The sequence below is a fragment of the Lethenteron reissneri genome, chromosome 25 (assembly GCF_015708825.2).
Source record: "Lethenteron reissneri isolate LAM-NWPU_2019-01 chromosome 25, ASM1570882v1, whole genome shotgun sequence".
Classification (NCBI taxonomy): Eukaryota; Metazoa; Chordata; class Hyperoartia; order Petromyzontiformes; family Petromyzontidae; genus Lethenteron; species Lethenteron reissneri.
The window spans coordinates 17200608-17215794 of NC_083803.1; the positions used below are offsets into that span (position 1 = coordinate 17200608).

The window sequence follows — 15187 nt, forward strand, 5'->3', positions numbered from 1 at the left end:
AAGCGGCGTGAGACAGGCGACAGGGGAGAGGCACGGGGGAGAGACTACAGGGTAGAGAGACAGGGGAGAGGGGAGAGACAGACGACAGGGGAGAGAGAGACGGGGTAGAGAGGCTGCCAGGGGGGTGGGCGGCGGCGTGGTTCTCGCGCGGGGTTTGCTGCACCACGCGCAGTCTCCGTGGCGTCTGCCGCGCTGCTGCTGCGGTGAACACCTCGCTACAGGAGGAGGCGGCGGTGGTGGTGGGGTTGGTTGTTGGTGGGGGTTGGTAGTGGTGGTGTTGGTGGGGCTGGTGTTGGTGGGGGTTGGTAGTGGTGGTGGGGTTGGTAGTGGTGGTGTTGGTGGGGCTGGTGTTGGTGGGGGTTGGTAGTAGGGTTGGTGGGTTGGGTGTTGGTAGTGGTGGTGTTGGTGGTGGTGTTGGTAGTAGGGTTGGTGGTTGTTGGTGGGTTGGGGGTTGGTAGTGGTGGTGTTGGTAGTGGTGGTGTTGGTGGTGGTGTTGGTAGTAGGGTTGGTGGTTGTTGGGGTTGGTGGTTCAGCCTCGCTCGGCCGGGACCGCGGCGAACCCGGAGCAGAACTTGGGAAGTCCCAACGCCACGTTTGGGAATCGGCACTGAAGATTCCATAATTAAACCGCAGTAAACATAACTTTGGGAATTGGCCTTAAGAATACGGCAAGGTACACGAGCTTGAAGAATTATCATCGCTGTATTCGAATTCTGGATCTGGATAAAGAATTCGGGAGCCCGTAAATACAAACTCGTCAAAATAAATTGACCTCAGGACTTAGGAACGCGAAGGTTAAAATAATTCTCCCTGAACAAACCACAATATACATCTGCGTTGTTAAACTCAACCTCCAGGTCGAATACATCCTCTTGCAGATCCCCCAAGTACAGCTCGCGATCTGGTTAAACCGAATCGGTGACGACGCCAGACATCAACTTCACGAATCTGGAGCTCACAATCAAGAGTCATTAAAAGTCGAAACCAAATTATCCGCGAACCTCACGGGGACCTCAACAAGCATCGATCCCGCGACACCCCACAACTCCGCCACTGGACTCAGGAGAAGAAGTCTCTGCATTTCGACGTTTCGGGACCTCAACCTCGTGCGCATGTGACCGGCGCCCACGAATCGCCCACGAGGGCCCCCGGTGGAGCGCCCGGGGCCATGGAGGTGGTGGCGGAGGGGGGCACGGCCCCGCCACGTGGAGAGGAGGCCGAGGCAGCAGCCGGCACGGTGCGGTAGAGGCACCCCCAGCGCTCCAGACTCGCCCCCATCGCCGCCTCGCAGCCTCTCGGTGTGACGGCGACGTTTGGTTGTCGCCACTCGTCTTGTCGAGAGAGACGAAGAGAGGTCCCGGAGAAGCGGTGGTGGATGTGCCGAGCGAGGTCTCCTCTGCTGTGCGTGGGCCCGCCGCCGCCGTCAGCCTTCCTCGTGTGGCGTTGAAGACACAACCAACAGGCCTCCTGCAACTACAGTAGCAGCACCATCACTGTCGCCACTGTCGACCTCCACGTGTGTGCGTGCCGGCCAGAGAATCGCCACCAACGCTGCTGGATCTTTACCGTCGGACTAACGCGCTCCATACAGTACAGCACTGTACTACAGCACTGTACTACAGTACACGCCGAGCGCTGGGACGGAGGAGGCAGCGGCAGGGAGAGGCTCTCGCATGTAGAGGCGGGATCAGCCCCGTGTGCCTCGGCGTGTGAGAGTGAGTGAGTGTGTGTGAGTGTGTCTCGGTGTGAGAGTGTGAGTGAGAGTGCTGAGAGAGAGGGGACGAGGCAGGGAGAGGCGCGATGCAGCCAGCCTACGACTTCAGCAGCGACGAGGCGGCCTCGAAATGGCGGGGACTGTTCATCGCGGCCCTGCGCAAGGTGCGGACGCGGCAACACGGCGTCGTGTGGTAGTAGTGGTGGTCCTGTTGTACACTCATGTGTGTGTGTGTACACTGATGTGTGTGTGTGCACTGTGATGTGTGTGTACACTGTGATATGTGTGTACACTGATGTGTGTGTGTGTACACTGTGTGTGTGTACACTGTGTGTGTGTACACTGTGTGTCTACACTGACGTGTGAACACTGTGTGTACACTGTGTGTGTGTACACTGTGTGTGTACACTGTGGTGTGTGTGTACACGGTGTGTGTGGTGTGTACACTGTGATGTGTGTGTGTGTACACTATGTGTCTGTGTACACTATGTGTGTGCGTGCACTGTGTGTGTGTGTGCACTGTGTGTGTCTGTGCACTGTGTGTGTACACTGTGACGTGTGAACACTGTGTGTACGGTGTGGTGTGTGTGTGTACACTGGTGTGTGTGTACACTGTGTGTAGTGTGTACACTGTGTGTAGTGTGTACACTGTGTGTAGTGTGTACACTGTGTGTAGTGTGTACACGGTGTGTGTGTGTACACTGATGTGTCTACACTGTAGTGTGTGTGTGTACGCTGTGACCCGTGTACACTGAAGTTTGGTATACTACAGTTGTGTACACACGGAACCGTATACACGATAGTAACGTGTGTGCACTGATGTCTTTACTGTGGTGTGTGTACACTCTTACGTGCATTGTGCTTCGTTTACACTCGTATGTGTAGTCTGTGATGTGTGCACACTGTTACGTGTGTATTGTGATGTGTGTACATTGTGATGTGTGCACACTGTTACGTGTGTATTGTGATGTGTGTACATTGTGATGTGTGCACACTGTTACGTGTGTATTGCGATGTGTGTACATTGTGATGTGTGCACACTGTTACGTGTGTATTGTGATGTGTGTACACTGATTTGGGTACTGTGATGTGCGTAGTCTATTACACCAATACTTTGATGTGTATTCACAATAATGCGTGTACATAATTGCGTACAGAATGATGGGTGTACACTGCACACTGATGTGCATATGCTGATTTTGTGCGTAGGCTATACGAGGTGTATTATGATGTGCAACTTGATGTGTGTGCACACGTGTGTAGAACGTGATGTGGAGTGGAGAGCTGTTTTCTCGTGCTGTCAACGTGTACGAAGTGGCGCTTAGTGTGCGCTGTGTACCGCAAGACGTGTTATGCAATCTTAGGTGTGTGTTGTTGTTGTTACACTTGCACTGTGTGCCCTTTGATGTGTGCACCGCGTGTGCTTGTGGAGTGTTTGTGATTGCAGTGCTGTACACACCACTCACAGGCGTGTGTCTGTACTCTGATGATACTAGGACCCCATTGTGGCTGCTGTGTGAGTACTGGACTCACAGGGGTCTGTGTACTATGTCGCTCTTGATTCGTGTGGGCTGATGGAACGTGCACTCGGGCACAGAGTCCAACGCACTGCGTGTGCCCCATTCATACGCATCGAGAACGAACATTTTAGTAGCGAGGCTGACTACATGCACTCGTTGCGTGTACTCACTCGTGGGCGTGCGTGTACCGTTGTGAGTGTGACGGCCCTTCGCTGGCGGCTGTGCAGTGACCACAGGCGTATTGCCTGCCACGGCACACGGCACACAGCCCCCCCCCCCCCGTGTGCCCCGTAGGACGGTACAGATTGAACGCGGGACCGTGCTTTCCTGCCGGTGTTGGTAGTGGTGTTGTTGTTGTCGGCGCGTGTGTTGCCTTAGTTTGACATTGGCCGTGTTGGATGTTGCGGTGGTGTCGTATGAGAGTGCCGGCCGTGTCGGTGTGATGTGCTGGTGTGTGCGTGGTGTTGTTGGCGTACGCATTTGAGTGTGTGCCCTGGGCCCCCAGACGTGTCTGTGTGTGTGCTGCGAAGCACAGTTCACGTGCGTGTGTGTGTGCACTGTTGTCAAAGCTCTCCTCTTGGCTGTCACTGATGCTGTACAGTACATGGGTAGTGTTTGTGGCCACGCTGTGTTTGGTCAGTGGCATTGTTTTGTGCTTTGGTGCGTTATGTGCTGCGATTATGCATTGTGGAGTATTTGGCTGCTATACATTTCCACGTAATCAGCCACTTCGCTGAGCTGTCATTTGTGGCCAGGTTGCTTCTGAAAAAGAGCCAGGTAACTCAGTGGGCCTTACCTGGTGAAAAACAACAATATATAGTTTAGCATTCTTGTATGCAGGAGCTGTACGTGTAGTGCGTGTGCAGTGTTGGTGTATCTCGACCGGGCCTGGGCCTTCCCGAGGTTGACTCAGCCTTAATTGAGTTAGTTGGTACGGTGTTAAAACATCAGCAGTGGGGAGACAAAGGCGGCCAGGCGCGGTTTTAGCTACACCACCCCCTCGTGCGCTGTGCTGCACTTGATCAGGCTCGCGAACAGCACCGGTCCCAACAGCTGATGTAGGTAGGCAACGTGGGGGATCTTGGGTCTTCGGGGCATCTCTTGGTGTACACGTGTTTGGTTAGTGTGCATTGCGGTGCGTGCGTGTGTGGTGTGCTGCGTGTGTGGTGCGTGTGTGGTGCATGTGTGGTGCGTGTGTGCTGTGGTGCGTGTGTGCTGTGGTGTGTGGTGTGGTGTGGTGTGGTGCTGTGGTGTGCTGCGTGTGTGTGTGGTGCTGTGCTGCGTGTGTGCACACGTTCCTGGCTGCTGACGCTCGCGGTGTTGGGAGAATGGGCGTTTAGGTATCCGGCATCTCTGGGAGCTCGCCTCACCTGTGCTTGTTAAGTTCTGAACCAGTGCCGGTGAGAACATAGGTTGGAGTCCTGGTCTCCAGTCTGATAACGCCAGAGTTTTAATATGCGGTGAATTTGATGTCCACAACCCAGTGTGGTCACCAATGACGACACTATATATGTGTGGTATAAAATGTGCCTTTTGCCTCTAATTTAGCCGAGCTCTCTATTCTTGAGGATTAATTGGCCTGGCCGACAGCGATAGGCCAAACCACTGGCTTGTCTGCACAGCTGAAGTGGATTTGTAAGATAGTCCCTTGAAGGATATTATTGCGGCACGTGTCTGTTGCTTGTACGAGGATAGCAAGAGCAGCCTGCATTATTAAACACTTTGCTGAGTAGTACATGGACGGTCTGCAGGAAGAATTGGGATACAAATTGTGAAAGGGTGCAATAGCAAATGGAGTAAAACAAACCAAATAAATAAAGAACCGATGAGGAAGAGAGAGTGAGGCAACTACCGCTTGGCAGGGCATGCAGAACGCACGCCGCTGCCACGACCAGACGAACGCGCTCCCATCGTCGCTAGCCTCGTCACTGCTCCCACGAGGAAGACGGCTCGCGTCGTGAGCCGTGGTCCGCAACCTCTGCAAGACCCCCTTCACTCCGCCCGCATGGCTCGTGCGATGTGAGAGATTCCTCGTTGGAAAGCAGCAGGAGAATGTGACCGATGGTCATGTTGCTGGCGATGATTAATCCGCTCGTGGTGCAGGTGACGGGGTGGGTTATTACATTTCAGGACCGTGAGAGCTTGCAGCAGCTTATGTTGGCTTTCATTCCAGCTGTGGATTTATTATGGCTGATGATGATAATCGTTAATGTTGAGTGCCGTAATCATCCATGTATCCCCCTAATCTTCGCGACTATCGTTAAACCTGAGGGTTCTAGCATGCCAGCCCATGGACATCATTGCAACGTGTGCATAGTCTCTGAGTTTTAATTCACAGCATCTTGAAGCACGCTGCCCATCAGTAAGCTTGGAAAGTTGTTGCCGTATGCTGCAAAACAGTGGTCGTGTTTCGTGCCATGCTGCGTATATTAGTGACATGTGTACAACATACTATATATGTGCTGTGCATAAATAGTCTGCCTTATTGGCCAAGTCAGCACTTGTTGAGTGAAAAGTTATAAAAATAACACCCAATATTTCTTCATCTGTTGGGGCTCCCTGAGTAAGACCAGCTGTCCGAAACGTCGACTCTGTTAGCAAAGAGCAAAACGAGTCTTGTTGTTTATTCACTTAAAATACATATATTAATCGCAAGGAAGAAAACCAGCGAAAGCATCCCCAATACATCTTGGACACTTTGCGAGACCAGCACGAGTGTGTGTGTGTGTTCGCGTTGTCACATTACATGCCGAGCGGTGCTCCCATTACAGTCCGTGTGCTCGTGCGGAGCGCCTCGCCGGTGCCAACTCATGCTCGCCAGGCCACGGTGGCTGTAAAGTGGTAAATGTTACAGTCTTGTATTTTTATAGCCGCCATTGTCTGACCCCCCGGCCTTACCTGCACCGTAATGATTTTGGTCGCGCTGCAGCAAGGTGCCTGTGTGCGCGGTACGAAGGATCGCAATCGCGCGTCCGTGTTTGCAAATCGATCGGGGCCAGAAGGGAACCTGTGTGCCCAGGCCCCCGTGGGTTCCAGTGCGTGTCTGGGCGAGCCGGAGTGTAGAATTGGACAGCATCGACGGTGTTCGTTTATGTTGATCTGTTCTACGTCCTTTAGGAGTTTTCTGCATGAAAGCCGAGAGCGCTGCTGGTCGGGTGTGTGCATGTCGTTTCATGACAACAAAAAACACCCAATTCTTACGGCTGCTGGTCTGCAGGAATGCATTTTTCCAGTCGCTTTCACTTTACACAGTGCCATTGCTATACCCTTAGGAACTTGTTTTCAAAAGTAAAATCTAGATGACAATGTTATCTTTGTTTTTGACACGAGAGTTTTAAAATGTATCATTATCTATATCCCATTTGTGTTATTGGGGTCATGTCGTGAAGGGAATAAACGTCTCCCGGAACTCCTCGCAGATAGTACATCGCATAATGCCAGGAAATGTCCATAGCAGGTAACACCGTGCAACCACTTGGCCTGTTGCATCTCCTTGAGTGGGATGCTGGAACGAGATGCGGAGCTTCTGTGCACCCTGTGGAGAGCCGTTCTGTCCATCGTTCACGACAACGAACTGCGGTCCTCAGCATTGGGTTAGGCTCAAGGAAGTAAAAAAGAATCTATTTTATTTGCAGGGGTTTTTTTTTTAATCGTCGACCGGCCAAGGCAGACGAAAGCGTCAATGCAGCCACACTTGCTTTCCCGCGACTCACCCGGCGGCGGCGGCTGCGTTTGTTTCGCCGCGCGCTTTCACCTGCGGCCGGTGCCTTCCGGGTGCGCTGAAACGTTCGAGAGGCCAAGCACGCGGCACTTTGCCTGCCAAGAGCTCGGCTCGTGCCACCGCCTCGTCTGATCAGATTTCTTTAACTCGTACGTACAAGCCGGGCAAGCCGAGTCAACGGTGGGCCTCTCTCTGGCATCTGAACACCACAGCACCTGTTGGAATTGAAAATAGCTGACCTATTTTTTTAAATACTTTGCAGAGGTTACTTTTTTTCAGATAATGCAGCAATCTGGTTTGCGCTCATTATTTGAGATACCTTTTAAAATTAACATTATCAACTGTTTTTTTGTTGGTGCGCAGATACATTTGTGTAATAGCACCATTTTCATCGCCTTAATGTCGCAATGAAAAATAGTCACATGCACGGTCATGTGACCACGGCCTATGTGTACGAGGGTTAGTCGTTTGTATTTTGCTTATTTTTATAGTTATTGTACACTGTAATCTAACGCGGTGATCGATCAGTGTATGAGTGTACATCATCGTCATCATCAGCCATGATCAGTTCACTGCAGGATGAATGCCTTCACAAGCTGCTGTCACCATGTCTCGCAGCTCTGCGTTGTAATAAACTACCTGGCACCTGCACATGAGCAGATTCAGAATCAGAATCTTTATACTGGAGGAATCCAATGAGCGAAGTCCAGTAGTTTCGCTCCATCCCCTTGGTGGACATCCCCGAGGAAGAGCTCCATCCCTTGACTGCCACGCCGTTATTATTCCAGACCATCAGCCATCATTTCTTCGAGTGACGTGTCCTGCTCCGTCACACTTTTATTCACAAATGGAATTATGACTTAAACCTGTGTGTGTTATCTAATCCATGTCGTCTTCTTCTGTCTATCTTGCAATGCAAGCCCAAACGTGTGTATCTATGCTTCTTCGCATGCACAGTTGATGACCATTTTTGAGCCAGTTGTACGCACTGGTTAAAAAAATCTTATTTGGGGCACGTTGCTGTGTTACTTTTCATGATCAAGTTTAGCTTTCTACAATCGCTGCACCCCCTTCTCCGCCACCTCTTTATTTTTGCTTGATATTTCTGCTCTCGGTCTGCCTTCAGTAGCTGTCGTGGATATTCACAACCTGCTGCTGTGTTTTCCAGTTTGTGACCCTCCCAAAGACGGCCCCAATTGTTGAGTGAGCTTGTTGTACATGACCTTTAATTTGGCTCCTATTTATCCTGAAGCCAATTTTGCAGCCTTTTGTCAAATTATTTTTATTATAACATTGCCTTTATTTAATTCCCATTTGACATTATGTCTATGTTGTCAGCAAATTGTAAGATTGTTCATGTTTTTCTCCATTAACATTTATGCCTTAGTTTCTCCAGTGTGATTTTCATCGAATATCTTCTCACGTCGTTCTGAATAGCTTTGTTGCAGAGCGGGTCACCTTGTCTGACTCCCATGTTAACATGCATCCCTCTACATTCTTCATCTCATCTCAGTGCGGCTGTTCTATTTTTTGTAAAGGCTTCTGTAATGTCTACATAAAAAAAAGTCTGTCTTTGCATGTGAGAGCCCTGGGTGACCGCATAAATATCTACGAATTAAATGTGTTTTCATCGTCTACAAAGGCACAGCATGAACCAAACTTCTCTTCCAGAACTTGGTTCATGGGATGTGCATGGTCAATGGTAAACCCTGCAAACCCTCCTGGTTGGCCTCGGATTATTTTTGTTATGCTGTTCATAATGTTTTTCGTGAAAATGTATAGACGTACGATAAGGGGCTAATGGGTCTGTGGGTCTTCAAGTCCGTTTATCTCCCTTTTCCAATAGAGGAATGATTGATCCGTCATTCCATGATTGCGGTGTTTCTTTCCTATGTAAGCATTGAGCGAGCGAGTCTACTTTCTTTTATTTCAAGAAATTGGTCCCGCTGCTTTGATGATCTCTACAGTTATACCCTCTGGTCCAGGAATGTTTCCCCTTTTCACTTGGCTAATGGCACCGAGTTTACTTCTTCAGGTACTTTCTTCACGGGTCTGCGCATATTTTACCGTCAAATGCCATTATTAAAACATTTTCATTGGCACCTCTAAGTATCAGGAACCTTTAGCAAATAGTGGCTATTGTCTTCAGACATTTTTATTTTTACATCAGAGCCTCCTTATTTAAAATAATGATAATCAGTACTTTCTGGCTGTTAAATATTATATGGCACTTGGCTGTCATGTAATAGCCACCCATTAAAACACTTTTAAAAATCCCTGAGCATTTACACATTATCGGACCTTTTAGACTGGCAGCCTTTTCTCGCATTAAGTGGTACGTTTTATAGAATATGTTTTTAACTGGGAAAACAACCACGCTTCCTCCTGAACTATCATCGTAAATGCGTCCCACTGATGGCTTTCATGTTTGGCGCGCATTTGTAAAGCCAGCACAGACTCTCTTTCCTCCTGTCCACCGGTGAAAGCTGGCAGCATACGGTGAGCATGCGGGGACAGGTGTTTATGGTGTGATTACTGATGTAACATCGCGTCTGTGTTTTACCTTGTTCAGGTCTGTAGGTTGGCCATGAGATTTTGATGCAGATATGATTTATTTAATCTACCCCTGCAGAGCTTTGAGTGTTGCCCTCCACCCCCCCGTCATACACGTGAGTTTTTTCCAACCACGGAATTTCGTTCCTCAAGTCACGCGCTCACGAATAGAATGTGAGATGTTTTTCCTGTTAAACAATTGTAAAAAAAAAATTCCCATGAAGATCACGGTATAATCAATACGGTATTAATTGTTGGGGGGTGGGGGTGCTAGGGAATTTGGCGCAGTAGTCTCCCCTTCTCGACCTCCATCTGAGCCCCCGGTGACCCCTGCCCCTTCTGGGTCACGACCCCGTAGCCTAAGACCGTCCCCTTTATTCGCGCGCTGCTTTGGTGACGAGACAAAGGGAGAGGGAATCCCTCTGTGAGCGGCGAACGTGGCCGGGTCACGCGGTGCCGGGGGGGGGGGGGGGGGCGACCTCGGCGAGACCGTGTGTGTGCCGCACGCGGCTCCGCTGCCCTTTGTCCCCCGACGCTGTGAGATGCGGCATCGGGTGCTGCCCAGCGGTATCATCTTCAAACCGTCTTCCCCAATTATGTCGCGTCACCGATTGTGCCCCCGGAATCAACGCGCACACTAAGGTATCTTGCCTAAACAGCGCGGCCCAGTTCGGCAACGACCTAGGAATGATGCTACAGGCCATTGCTGGGCATCCTTTACGGGCCTGCCGTGCAGCAGGCTCAATGCTGCATTTGTCAACAGACAAGCAGCTGTCTTGTTTCTAAGCTGTTGCATAGAGATGCTCTTGACAAGATTACATGCTAAGGCAGAATTTTTTACGGTCCCTTATGCATTGATTGTAGACTGGCCTGCAAAGCCAATTTTGTTGAGACTTCAACCTAGAATCTGAATAGCGCCAGTGCAGTGTCAGACACGGCCACCACAGAATTATATTTTATAATGCACCTGAGCGTCGGTTCTTATCAGGAGTGTAACGTAGGATCTCTGTGTTGATGAGTGGGCAGAGTGTAAAATTCCATTCCTTGGAACTGCACGTGGCTGAGACAGTGGGTGGATACACACCTTGGCACCTACTGAGTGGTTGTAATGCTTATGGTACCAACCCTATGAGTGGGGTGTTCTCGGCCAGGATGTCACAGAATGTTCGTACCATCCTCGCGAGACCTCACGGAGGCTTTCAGTGTGTGCTCATTTCAGACTGTGTTCAACTGTTCAGCCTCAAGGGTGCCTAGGGGATGCTCTTGGTGGGTAAAAAGGCTAAACTCAGAATGCTGGGCCCAGGGAAAGGGGGTGGCACTACTCAGCACTATGCCCCCTGTATCATATTCACCCCAGGGTGGGCAAATAGACACCAATTTATTTATTTATAATTAGAAGAAATTAAACCTGGCCACGCCACCCACCCCTCTCGCACACTCGCTGTCTTGCTCTCGCTCTCTGTATCCAGCGGACAGTACCCTCATTTTTACGAAAGGTTGCAGGTTGTAAAAATAAAATGAAAAACAGGCAAACAGCATGTTAGCACGCGTTTGTCCTCTGCTCGTCGGTTGAGGGCGAGTGTACAGCAAAGCGAATATACTCGTGCCGTTGCCTGAAATAATAATTCTAATTTATTTTGCTCTCCATCTCGTTAAGTAACAGCGCGGTGCCTGTGCCCGTCGCCCTAAAAGGGTGGCTTGTGCATGAAATTGAGACGTTGGGGACGAACGGCAGAGATTCCCTCACTCGTGGTCACGTCACCTGCTCCCCCACTCCACCACGCTCCTCGTGGTTTGGATTCTTGCGAGGTTTAGTTATTTCTTTTTTTTACACGGTTGCTGAGCACAGGCCCAAAACGGCCAGCAACGCACAGCACCACATCAGAGTTGTAATCGGTCGGAGTAAACATTTGTATTGAATGGAGCAAGGTTGTGTGTGTGTGTACGTAGGGAATTCCATTGTGGAGTAGTGCGAGGACAGAAGCAGACGGGGAATTGCAGTGCGGTGGATGAACACAGTATGGAAGAGACGAAGGGGAGAGGGGGTTTGTGATTTTTTTTTTGTGTGCTGTGCGTTTCAAATGTAAGTTAGAGACATCACGTTGACTGTTAAGGAAAGGAAGCAGAGCCTTGGGCAGGACACGTCGCTAGAAGGAATGATGGCCAGCAGTCGAGGCTTAATGACTGAGCAGCAGCCCAAAAGTGGGAACGTGCCCGAGAGCGCTGACACCATCCTCCAGGAACACACGGCGGCACCGGGCCTTGCCCAGCACTGCCTGCTTGACCCGTCGATACATCTCTGCCTCGTGTGACATGTTTTCTCAGACTGACAAATATAATTTACTTATCACCACCATCGTTATTGTTTACGGCCGATGGAACTCTCTATTCGGTCAAAATGCACCCGTGCTCAAGCGAGCATTGGATGGCGCTTATCTCTTAACGTGGCCCTGAACAAGTCTTTGAAGTTTCACATTTTTCTGGCAAAGGATCAACGCTGTTTTAGCTTCCCACAACGTAGTACTCGTTTTATGGACATGGCACAGTAGTTGTATCCCACGTTGTTGAATCAGCCTGGTGCCACGAGCAGGCATCATCGCCCTCGGTGGCATCAATTCTCCAAACATCCATTCCCCACTCGTTTCACCACCACCTGGTTGGACCATGTTGCCTTCTCTATTTACCAGCCTAGAGTCCGTGTGTGCGTGCTGTGACGTGGGCCAGCCTGGTGGACCTTGGGAGCTGTTGGTATGTACGTATCTATGTTGAACTTCTTTCCCACGGTACGTAGCCAACTGTGCTAATCCGGCGTGCGGGGAAGGACAACAACATAAAGGCAAAAAGCATTTTGGTGCGAAGGTCGGTGGGGAGGCGGGTGGGTGTGTGGGCAGGCCGTCCAAACGGGGCACAGCGAGGTACGGCAGGGCGTGCCGTTGATACCCGGCGGCGCGGTGGCAGTGGTGGCGTCGCTCCCACTGTGATCTCCCGCCATAAGGCCGGCGGCGTTTTGCCATTTTGTGGCGCGCAGCGCCAAGGTGGCTTCGGCAGAGTCCTCGGTGCTGTGCACCGGACATGCGAATCCACGAGTCCAGGCAAGCAGCCTGGGGTTGTAGTGTCTGCGAGCGCGGGTGGATGTGTACATTTTATGTACATATTTTTTTAAAGGTTGTTTGTTGTCTTAGGATGGCTTAATCCGAGTTATTCTGAGCACACAGATTAAATTCTGTCATTGCGTGCGATTTGCACATAAACATGCTTTGCATAGCCATAAAGTCAGTTATTTGGGTCCTATTGTAAACAATTATTCACCTGACACCCAGGCATAAATTATACAAGTCTGTGCAAACCAAACCTGCCCCTTCAAAAGACAGATTTTATCTTATTAATGAAAAATTTGCATTTTCTGGCAAAATTCCTCCATTGTGAAGGGGAAATGAAATCACTTATTTCCTTCTCCTTAAGATGGGAATGTAATTATAATTTAATGATTTACAATAAACTAATTGTCATTTGTAATACGGTACACAGTAAATGATGGCATTCAAATTGTCACTTTTCCAATGGCCGCCCGAGAGCGTCTCTTCAGACACGCGGTGACGTGCGCAGAAATAGCCGTTGTGTGGTTTATTTAAAAGCTGTTGTAAATATTTATCCGCGGCACGCACGCGCACGATGCTCCCTGGGTGGGCCGTGGCGGAGCGGTCATGGGGGCACTCGGGGTCACGGGCGATGGAACATCCCCGAGCGAGTGTGATTTCCCAAAAGCTGCGCCGCCCTTAACGCTTCGCCTGCACGATCTGGCGCAACCCGTCTGGCGCTAGGCAACCGATTCCCGAAACTCGGCAGGGAATGCGTGTTGCCGTGACCCCCACTTGCGTCTCATCGCCGGCCTCCCCAACAACCGTGCGACGACATTTTCTGCCGATTGACCGTTTTCAGATGTGGTGGTTGCTCGATGTCATATGGCTCTGCAACTGATGATGGCCGGGCGACTTCTACGCAACTCAAACATTCCAACTTTGGACGATGCCAGAGCTGCACGTTGCATAAGCTTGGACCGGCAGCAGTGAGGCTTTGTGGAGTTTGGCTGCGGCCACTTCAAGAGTGTGGTGTGCCCTGCACGCTGCCTGCGATGCCAGTGTCCGATCACGATGCGTGTTGCGAATCGTTAATGGAGCGACGCAATCCTCTTCCGCATCCTTGGGTTTTGCCCCGATCCTCGCTTTCACTTATGGATTAATACTTTCATATTATCCATTAGATAATGGGAGTTAATGTATTCACAATATTAACATAAATTGTTGATTCATCAAATTAAGTAGCTGTTGCTGCCCTGAATAATAACACTAATGGTAATGCTGGAAGCCTTTTGTGCTCGCGTCTCTAAGGGTTCAGAGTGATGCCCGACTGACCCCGCGTTTGAAGCTGTGGAGTGCCTTCCCAGTGTGCAGTGTGCGTCTGGCTAGTTTAGACCGGCTGTCCAAATCAGATTTGTGCCAGCAGGAGGGAGAGACGGAGAGGCTGGCTGCAGAACCGCTGAGGATTTGATTTGGGGGCGAGGGTGGGGGGAGGTGCGACGTGACTCGGGGTGAGGGTGGCGGAGTCCAGAGGAGAAGGGAGACACGGGACGACAGGCTCTGCTTGGGGTGCTCTGTTGTGTCTTTGACACGGTGAAACAGCGTTAGGCTCCAGCAGCTGTTGCAGGTTTCAAATCCCGGGCCCTTTGCCTGGCCCCGCAAGACTTACTACGCGTGCGTGCGCACACCCCTCCCCATGCCTTGCACGCCAGCTCACTTGACACACGTACACGCACACACCCTGCCCGCCTGCACTCTCTCCCTAGCGTCGCCCCACGTTAGGCGCGTGAACTCGTGACCGTGACTCAAGAGTGATTCGTCATCATTTTGCATGAAATTGCCCCTCGCCCCCTCCCACCTACCCGCCTGCCCTCACGCCCACCGCCTGCCTGCGCTTCTCACTCCAGTCTCTCTCCGTCATCCCCCAATGCTGCAATCCCAATGCAGCTACCTCCCAACACCCCAACCTTCATCACCGCAACCTCCATCACCTCAACCTCCATCACCGCAACCTCCATCACCTCAACCTCCATCACCGCAATCTCTAAAACCCGAACCTCCACCACCGCAACCTCTTATATCCAGCCTCCATCACTGCAACCTCTTACCATCTCGCCATCTAATACCACAACCTCCATCACCACAACTTCCATCACTGCAACCTATTAACATCTCACCATTTAATACCACAAACCTTCATCACTGCAACCTCCATCACCGCTACCTCTAATACCACAACTTCAATGACCAGAACCTCTAACAGTGCTACCTCCATCACTCCAACCAACTCCACTTGGCAACATGGTTCAATGTGCCTGAATAAGCATTTGGCCACATTTGTCCAAGCTTCCATGATGACCCACATGGCTTTTCCAGCCAATTACAGAATGCTTCTGTTGCATGTGCATCGCAATACGCTTCAAAAGGCGTTGGGACCAAGCTGCCTGTCGTAGACTGACGTCGATCAGTATTTACTCAGCATTGAGGCCGAGCAATGTGGACAGCAATGTTGCCGTACGCAATAATATTGTGGGAAAATTGCACTCTTTAGCTTTAGCAGCGGACCGGCGGTGCGGGGTGCGGTTTGAGACGATACGGCGAG

General features: G+C 50.7%; 1 protein-coding gene across 1 annotated transcript in view; it reads left to right on the top strand.

Moving 5' to 3' along the window:
- Positions 1 to 364: 364 nt before the first annotated feature.
- The window catches only part of SOS1 (SOS Ras/Rac guanine nucleotide exchange factor 1), a 40084-nt gene continuing 25261 nt past the window's right edge, over positions 365 to 15187 (top strand). The window contains 1 exon segment of the mRNA XM_061559565.1: positions 365 to 1878. Coding sequence (XP_061415549.1) covers positions 1801 to 1878 — 78 coding nt within the window. The 5' untranslated portion in view covers positions 365 to 1800.